The 9,266-nt window shown below is 55.3% G+C and overlaps 1 protein-coding gene across 4 annotated transcripts in view; it reads left to right on the top strand.

Moving 5' to 3' along the window:
- Positions 1–39: 39 nt before the first annotated feature.
- RARG (retinoic acid receptor, gamma) overlaps positions 40–9,266 on the top strand; it is a 20,927-nt gene continuing 11,700 nt past the window's right edge. The window contains exons 1-3 of one of the 4 annotated variants that reach the window (XM_005869192.2): positions 40–299; positions 1,049–1,115; positions 4,367–4,700. In XM_005869192.2, coding sequence (XP_005869254.1) covers positions 4,517–4,700 — 184 coding nt within the window. In that variant the 5' untranslated portion in view covers positions 40–299; positions 1,049–1,115; positions 4,367–4,516. Of the gene's footprint in view, positions 300–363; positions 543–1,048; positions 1,116–4,366; positions 4,701–9,266 lie in introns of those variants that run through there. The other 3 variants (XM_014542074.1, XM_005869189.2, XM_014542075.1) reach the window with 3 other exon arrangements.

Genomic DNA, 9,266 nt, shown 5'->3' on the forward strand with positions numbered 1-9,266 from the left:
AGGCTGGGAGGGAGGTGGGGGGGTGGGGAGGGAGAAAAAGAAAGAAAATATCTTCAGTGTCCCCGCCTGCAGAGTCAGTGTGCGGTTTGGGAGAAAATGTGTCGGATATTTTGGGGCGGTCACGTGGGCGGGCGGGCTCCGAGAGGCCCCGGGACAGTCCCAGCCTAGAGCCGGTGCCCCCCCCTCAAATGCCCCCCGTTACTGTGAGCCTCTGACGCTGCGACGCTCCAAACCCGCGACCGCCCGACGCCGGGACCTCGGGGCTCCGCGGCCTCCCTGCCTCCTCCCTTCCCTTCCAGGTGAGTCAGTGGGGGAACAGGCTCGCCCGCCCAGGACGCCAGGCTCCTCCAGTGAGGTGGGCTGGGGGCGGGGGCGCCGAGACGCGATGCGGGCTCCGTCCCTTCCAGGGCTGGTCCGGCTGTCAGAAGGGCTGGAGGGGAGCGCCCTGCCCCGACCTGGGGGTCAGCCCTGATGTGGGCAGGGAATGGGGAAGATGTGAGACAAGCTGGGGCTGGGCTGGGCGTCATCGCCCCTTCACCTCGGTGAGTAGCTGCGGGAGCCTTTGGGGAAGTCTTCAGCCGGGGCTCCCAGCCTACTGCTGTGCTCGGACCGGGAGGGAAGTCAGAGTTCAAGACCACTGCCCGCCGTCCCTGAGGCTTCCCTAGGGAGTCTGAGGGGTGGATTTTGGGTCCAGGCTGGTCCAAGTTGCTCCTTCCCCAGTGGAATGGCACCGCTTGGGCATCAGCAGGTCAAGGAAAGGGTCCCCGCCAGAATGGTCCTGGCACTCTGGGCCCAGGAGTTTGGAGAGACTGCAAGTGGATGGGGTCTGTGAAGCTCCTTGAACCCAAATTCAGGAGTCCCTTCCTCATACCCCCAGCCAGGGGTGTGAGTCTTGGCTCCCTCCAGCTAAGGTGAGGGGCTTCTTGGGTGTATTCTTGAGGGGAGCCCAAACGGAACAAAGGAAGCACAGGGAGACCGGGACGGGACCGGGAGTGGGGACCGGGAGCGAGGACCGGGAGCCCCACTGACGCTGCCTCTCTGTCTGTAGCAGCTACAGCCCAGTCCCCTCAACCTGACCCAGTATGTGAGAGGGAATTTCTGCAGGTGGCCAGAGGGTAAGCATGTGCATGGTTGTGTGCGTGTGGAGAAACAGGGGAACGGGGGAGCCTGAAGAGAGGTCTGTAGGGCAAGAAGCTGAGATGACTGTGCCCCTTCAGGGCCCATGTCCAGGCAGTGGCAACCCCAGTCCTCAAGTCTGAGGCTCCAGCCTTCACTGTCACTGCTCAGATGCTGAGTTGGGGTTGAGGACCACAGTCAGTGTCCCATATCCTTAAGGCAAGAAGAGAGAGGACAGGGGAGGGGGCAGAGGGTGGTGTGCTTGGAGCTTGGGTATCCCAATTAGACACACACACACACACACACACACACACACACACACAGTGGCTTACAGCTTAGTAGGCAGCACAGGCACACACCCCCACCCGGCACACCCCCACCCCTGGCTCAGAAAGCCACCTAACTGGCACCTCCAGTTCCCCCCTCTGCCCCACCCTGTCCATGCCCTCCGTGCCCACACACATTCCACTGGCATTGCCTGCCTGCCTCCTGGGCACTGCCCCTCCCTCGGGCCAGTGGGGTGGAGGGAGGGCACCTGGGGATGAGAGGTGGAGACTCAAGGGTCTGGACTCCCCCAAGGGTGGCACAAAGCCAGGGAAACCCAGCCCACTGCTGCCTCCTGGGAGCAGGCTGGGGGCCCAGGCTAGAGCAGAGGATGCCCGGGTTCTCCGCCCAGGCTGGGGATGGGGTCATGGAAAAAGGTGGTCGTGTTTATACAGAGGGGAGGGGGGCAGCGGGTGGAGAGCAGCCGACAAGAGCAGCTTTGTTCCAGGCTCTGGAGCCGGTAGGGCAGCAGGGAGACGCTCCCCCCCTCCATCCGGCAGCCCCCTTCATCCATGCCCTCCCCTCAACTCCACCTCAGCTCTAAGAGAAGCAGCTTTGTATAGGCCCCTTTCCCCTAGTCAGCCCCACCTCTGTCTGAGGTGGCACTTGGGGAGGAGGGAAGTGTTCTGTCCCTCCCGCAGGTCCCCCAAAGAACCAAGCATCTGGGTCCCTAGTTTAGGATTTCCTTTTACTCACTGTACCACCTTCTTCCACTCCTTGGTCCCTTCCTCCACCCCAGACTTAAGACCCTCCCCTTCCCTTCCCAGCCATGGCAGAGAAACCAAGACTCAGCAATGGGATGAATCACTGTCCCCTTCTTGCCTTCACTCAACCCTCACGTCCCTTCTATGAGGAAAAATGGAGGGAAGGTCAGGTGGAGCTGGGCTGTTCTTCACTCCTCATAGCTTCATTCCTCAGTAAGGACCAGGAGTCAGAGGCATCTCTGGACGCCCCGCCCCTTCACACACACACACACACACACACACACACACACACACACACTCCTCCAGCCCCACCCTCAGGTCTCTGTTTACCATCTATAGGGAGAAGCAAACAGGAAGGCCTGGAGCACAGAGCGTGTCCATGTCCCCAGTCTAAGTCAGTCTGAGTGAAGATTTGGGGGGTGGGGGGGCTCTAGTAGCTTCTCACCCTTGGCATTAGAGAGGTTAATCCACCTGGAATGTGGCCCAGCCTGTTGAGCTATGGCCCAGGGGCCTCAGGGGCCCCGGACTCCTGGTTCTATCTGGGCTTAACCAGGGATGAGGATTTCTGGGAATAGGGGAAGGAAGAAGAGAGGGGCCCTGGGGGCGCTAAGTTCATACTTGTAGAGCCTGGGAAGATACTGGGCTGAAGAGACTGAAACTGCTGGGGATATGGGCAGGGCCTAGTGAGGGGCAGGAGCTGCTCCATGCTTTGGGATGAGCAAAGCGTGGTGGTGTTGGGGTCTGAGTTTCTGTAACCTTCATGACAATTTACTCTCAGGAGCTTGAAGGCTTAGGGAGATGAGAGATAGGAAACAAAGAAAGAAAGAAAAAAAGAATGTAAGAAAGAAAAGAGAGATATTGACCTTAGAAGGAAAGAGATGCAGAAATATTCATCACCTACCTCTGGGGCCTGCCTGCCCTGTGGTTTCTCTGTGCTTAACTTTCTCTTGGTCCTTCACCCTTTTCCACCTCAGTCCATTATGGTTCTGGCTGGTAGAGGAGGTACCCAGGCTGGGGGGGGCTTTCCTTCCGCAGCACCTAACTCCCTAGAGAGGTGGGTAGCTTGCTTGCTCCTGGGAAAGCTAGTCTTTCCCTTGTCAGAGCATCAGGAGAGGAACTACCTGCCTAGCCTTAGGATTCCCATTTCCTCTCTCCCTTCTCCTCCCCCTCCTGTGTTCTCGGGTTTAAAATCTCAGGGTAGGGGGCAGGCTACCTTTGAGGAGGAGAGGATGCAGGGAGGGCTTTCTTGCAGCAGAGGACTCAGAGAAGAGAGAGAAAAGGAGATGGAGAAGCAAAGTAAGCTGAGAACAAGGAAAGGCGCTCTCTGGCATCATACCTGGTCCACTGTGGGGCTTCTATCAACATCTGTAGATTTGAAGGAGAGGGTGCAAGAACGGTTAGGGAGTGAAGGATAATTGGAGACAGAAAGAATTGGGTGGGGAAACTGGAAGAGGGAGTATTGCGGAAGATAGAGAATGAAATGCTAATTAAAAGAGAGGTATGAAGGAAAGGAAATTGAAGAGAGAAATAACATGAGACACATATAGCATTTAGTATATGCCCTATGTTATGCTAAACACTTCACATATGTTACATTGTTTAACCTTCACAACCTTATGAAATGGGCCCTATTTTTATTCCCAATTGACAAATGAGGAAACTGAGGTATAGAGAGAGTAGAGTAACACATCCAAGGTCCCGAAGCTCAAGCTAGCAAGCCATGGGGGTCAATTCCAGGTTGTCTGGCTCCAGAGAGGTATAGGGCCCCAAAGTTACAATAGAGATGTTTGCTTTCTCCAGAATGGCAGAGAGTGAGTCTTGGCTGTACCCCTTATAGCCTTATGAACTTAAGCCAGTCACTTACCCTCAGTTTTCTCATCTGTGAAATGGGACTCATAATTCCTACTTCACAGGGTTGATGTGAGGGTTCAGTTAAGTGTCTAGCCCAGTTGTGGTGCTTGATGGTCACTTCTCAGCCTAGGAGTCTTCTCTGCCAGGAGTCCTAAGACTCCCCCATTTACCTTGGAAAGTCAGTTTATCCTTCCCTCCAGAGTTTCTCTGAGCCTGCCTAAGCACCTGCCCTGCCTCCTCCATGGGCCCTGAGCCAGGACAGTACAAACCCTAGCAGAACAGAGGGAAGAGACTTCAACTGAGAGGGACATGGGCTTGGAACATCAGAGTGATCATTCTCTCATCCCTCCTTTTCTTCTCTTTCTCCCTAGGATTCTTGGAGACCCAGTGGGCAGGCCAGGAAGGGCGGCACGGAGCCTCCCAGGCCGTTTAGACAGTGGGCATGGGCGGGGGCTGCGGCTGAAGACCTCCCCCGCCCATTGCAGACCCCAGGGGATTCGGCCTCCCACATCGCAGCTGCCATGGCCACCAATAAGGAACGACTCTTTGCCGCTGGTGCCCTGGGGCCTGGATCTGGCTACCCTGGCGCTGGTTTCCCCTTTGCCTTCCCAGGGGCACTCAGGGGGTCTCCACCTTTTGAGATGCTGAGCCCGAGCTTCCGGGGCCTGGGCCAGCCTGACCTCCCCAAGGAGATGGCCTCTCTGTGTGAGTCTCATGGACACTGGGGATGAGGGAAAGTGGAGACAGAAGGACATGTGGAGGGTGGGTGACACAGAGAATTGGCACCCTAATTAGGAAGGCAGGCAGGGGTAGGGGTTTGGTCTAATGGAATAGCTGACAGGGACGGCTCTGAGGGGGTTTGGATATGGAACAAATGGAAGTGTTTGCAAATGAGAGTCCTTCTGCCCAAACAGTATGGGAAAGTAGCAAGCCTAAATTTTGGGGGGTCTAACATTACCTCCTGAGAGAATCAACTAACAGGGGTGAACAACAGCCAAGGGGGTTTCTGCTGAAGTTTGAAGCTACTACCAGCATGTAGTGGGGGGTGTGGGGAGCCAGGCTGGGAAGTAGAGGAGTCTGGGAGGCTAGTCAGCTGACCCTGCAATCAAGAGATGAAATTGTTCTGAATTAGGGAAGGCTGCAAAAAGAGGAATGGCCTCTAGTGCCAAATGCCCGGAGGTGTGTGGGGTCAGGGAACCCTCCTGTTGGTTCTGGAAAGGGTAGAAATAGTCACAAACAAGGTGCTTCTTCCCCAGAAGTGATCCAGGGTGCTGGGGGGTGCTCCAGAAGCACGTGGGTTCTGGACTCCTCCCGCCTCTAGGTCTGGCTTAGTGCCCACGGGCTGTGCAGATCCCTGCTTGTCCCTCAGGCTTGCCCTCTTTGGGTTAAGCCTTTGAGTGCTGACGGCTGGAAAGCCTTATGCCTCTCCTTTTTCCTGTGGATCCCCTCTCCTCCCACTTGATAGTTGTTCTTCCTGACCAGGTCATTATAGGAGTGGGTGCCCATGCGCTGCACAGGTGGGATGCTGAACTTTGTGGGTGAAAGGGTCCGCGTGTGTGCTGCTGTAGAGAAGGCCTCACCTGCAAAGAAGGGGAGGTGATGGAAGGAGAGACAGGGAGAGGAGCAGTTCCAGAGAGACAGAAATAGAGACAAGAAGAAAAGACAAAAAGATAAAGACATCCTTTATAGCTCCACAAGCTTGGGAAGAGAGAGAGAAAGAGAGAGACAGAGAGAGAGGTGGGAGAGAAGGGGCCGTGCCTTCAGGAGGGGCAATTGGAGGGTTGTATGTATGTGTAAAGGAGTGACTAGACAGGGCTGGCAGCTCTACTGGAAAGAGTGTGCTCATCTGGAGAAGGTGTGTGTGTGTGTGTGTGTGTGTGTGTGTGTAAAGACCATATGTAGTTGTGTGTGCACAGCATGTCCCTTAGACTTTGCTTAGATACAGAATTCCAATGTGTGCAACAAAGAGTCAGTGTGAGGAGCGAGGCGGGATTTAATAGGGCTGCTGACGGTGTGTCTGGTGTTTGGTGAGGCCTGCTGGTGGTAAGCCTGCCGTCCGACAGGGGTTATTTGGGTGGTGTGCAGGTGAATTAAGAGAGCACAAAGCTCCCCTTTTTGAAAACCTCAGCTGGGCTTCCTCTACCTCATTTACAGCCCATGAATCTGTCCCAGGGCCTGGGGAGGTGGGAAGGAACCACCCTTCCCACATGAATGTACTTCTTATAGAGAACCATACAGCTCAATCCCTTGGGATTGGATTTCCCCAGGTTCTGGGAGAGGCAACTAAAGAAGCAGGAATAAGGAGGGAGAGGAGAAATAGGTTGGTAGTGCGGAGAATGCTGAGAGTCATAGCCAGTCCCCGATGAAGTTCTCCTGGATACACTGAGATCAAGGTCAAGGTTCAAAGTGAGGTCAAGGGAGTGGGAAGGGTCAGACTGGGCTCTATCCCCAAAGGCGGCCCTAAGGAGGGGGACTGAAAGGAAAAATCCAAGGGAGGAGCCAGAACCAGGGCAGGTAGCTGGGGAGGGTGTGGCTGGCAGCAGGGGACAGGCCTGGGCAGAGAGGCAGGGTTGGGGTGGGGAGGAGGTGAAGGTTTGGGTTCAGACAACTTGCATGGGAGTGGAGCAGGCAGCACCGAGAGTAAATGAGAGGGTGGCAGAGGGGAGGGGAGGGGATTCTGGAATCTGGGAGATCTCCCACAGTGGGAGATCAGCCGAAGAGTGAGAGAGTGCAGTGTGTCATTTCTCTGACCCTTCGTCTGTCCCTTTTTGGCTGGGGCATCTAATGGAGAGGGGTTAGAGGCCAAAGTCTGAGGTCAAAGTTACACTCATCTTGAGTTTGTCTTTCCCCTCACTCTCTGTTACTCTATGGGAGGAAGGGTCGTCCATGAAGGAGTCTGGACCTTCTCCCTAGGGCTGGCTCCTAGATCCTATGCGGAGTCCCTAACACCTTAGAGGCATCTTGTTGATAGGGGAAGTCTTTGCTCCACCTCTTGGGGTTCTCCAGAGGCCTGAGAGGGTGAGGCAAGCATCTTAGAACCCTGTGGTGCAGGAGGAGAGAGGGAAAGGGAGCATGTGCTGCCAAGGCAAGCACAGGCCTGTGTGCATGGGAAAGCAGAGGTGGGTGTGCTTGCTCACAAATGTGCATGAAACCCTGGTGTCTATGTCCCCACTGGTGTGTTGTATGTTTGCTTTATCAAGACTACAGGGAACAGAGTGTGATAGGAGGGAAGGGAAGCCGTGCCCTCTTCTTCCTCTTTTTTTAAAAAATATATTTTATTTTTTTACAGAGAGGAAGGGAGAGGGATAGAGAGTTAGAAACATCGATCAGCTGCCTCCTGCCCACCCCCCACTGGGGATGTGCTCGCAACCAAGGTACATGCCCTTGACCGGAATCGAACCTGGGACCTTTCAGTCCGCAGGCTGACGCTCTATCCACTGAACCAAACCAGTTAGGGCCCTCTTCCTCCTCTTGAGGTGATACCTGTGGTTCTGAAGACCTAGCCCTGTTTGTCCTCTGAATTTGGTGACAGTATCCCTGGGACAAGGAGCTTACTGTACCACACTAAGTTACATGGAGAAACTGAGGGCAGGTTGGCACAGGACGTAATGGAGTTCTACTTAAAATAAACTGAAAAAGAGACTCAGAGACCTAAGCAAGATGAGAGAGAACTACACAGGCCAGAAGGCACAGTCATAGAGAGAACCCAGACACTGGGAGTGGCAAGGAGAATAAGCAGGCGGGTATGGGTGGCAAGCAGGAGGCAGGGAGGCCTCCTCCAGGAAAAAAACGCCAGCCGACTGCCTCCTTCCCCTCCCCTCCCAGTCTCTCCTGCTCAGGCTCGGGCTCCAGCTCCAGCTCCAGGCCGACACAAACGGGGCTTTGATTGCAACAGGAAACCTCTCTGGCGGGGGGAGCTGGGCAAGCCGCCGCTGGGGCCTAGGCTGCACCCCCCTCTCCTGGCCCCCTACCCAGTCCCAGCCCCCATCCTGCCAGCGCTCCTCACATCCCTGCTGCGTCCCTCATTCACACCTCCATTGCCTTTTAGTTGGGACTCCTAAGTTAGGACTTACCCTTGGGGCTGGGACTTCTTTGCTTTGAGATGCCACCTCTTCAGTTCTTTTTTGAGGAAAGGTTTTTGGAAGAAAAGGCGAATTTAGCACGAGGGATTTAGAACCAGTTATCTTCCAGCCCCATCCAGAAGGTGGCAGGAGGGGGGAAAGGAGGGGTGCGTAAGGAGTTAGCTGTCCCTTCCTCCACAATCCCTCCTTGGCTAAACTCATACTTGCCAGAGTGGTAGAGGCTCTGAGGGGTGACCATGCAAGACTCTGAGTGCTAATGGCCTGGTTAGTGGGGGAGGGGTGCCCTTCTCTTTGCCTCTGGGGCCTTGCCTTTGTGGGGCTCTAGCTGGGAGGAGTGCGCCACTGTGGTGGTGGGGATCATAGGGAAGGGGGTGAGTCAGGCAGCAGCCCCCCTTATACTCCCACCAGGCTGGTGGAGAACATCTGTTTCCCATGAAATGCTAGAAGGCTAATGGGTCTAATTGCTGCAATAAGGGCTGGGGAGACTTTGGGGAAAAGAGGGGGCACTAGATTCCCCCATTCTCTTACCTTCTCTTCAAGGTCATACTAAGACTATCTAGAATGGGGGGTTGGGGTTGATGGGAAGGATGGGTCTGACACCCTAATGCCTGGTCCCTTAAAAGGCCCCCTCTCCCTGCAATGCCTGGGAAGTACACATGGATGGGGCGATGAGGAGTGGGGTGCATCTGGTGAGGAGCAAGGGGGGTTATTCAGGACTCATGACTTCCTGGAGCCCTCCCCCCACTCCTCCTGTGCCCCACTCTCACCCTCCTCCCTGTGGCCTGGCCACTTCTGGTTCTAATTACCAACCAGGCAGGCCTGACTTAATTGGGACCTTTCAGATTTTGGAGGGGGAAGGGTGGGTGGGTGGTTGGGTGGGGACTGACAGCCTGGAGTTGGACTAATCAGGGCTCTTTTCCCTTGTCTTTGAGGTATTCCTCATTTTGCACTTAATTGTTTTTTGTTTTTGCCACTGGCCAGATTCTGGTTCAGAAATCGATCACTCCCTGTTTTAGTTTTCGGCGCGGGGATTGCTGGGTTAGAAATGGGGTATTTGGGGTTGGGGGCAAGAGTAGGGAGCTCACGCTGGGTTGGAAAGAGCACTGCAAGCCTCTCCATCCCTGCTTCCAGCCCCCCGTCAGCCCTGCCACCTAGCGCCCCCCATCCGCAAGCCAGGCCCTCCTTCCCG

Source organism: Myotis brandtii, unplaced genomic scaffold, assembly GCF_000412655.1.
Source record: "Myotis brandtii unplaced genomic scaffold, ASM41265v1 scaffold29, whole genome shotgun sequence".
Classification (NCBI taxonomy): domain Eukaryota; kingdom Metazoa; phylum Chordata; class Mammalia; order Chiroptera; family Vespertilionidae; genus Myotis; species Myotis brandtii.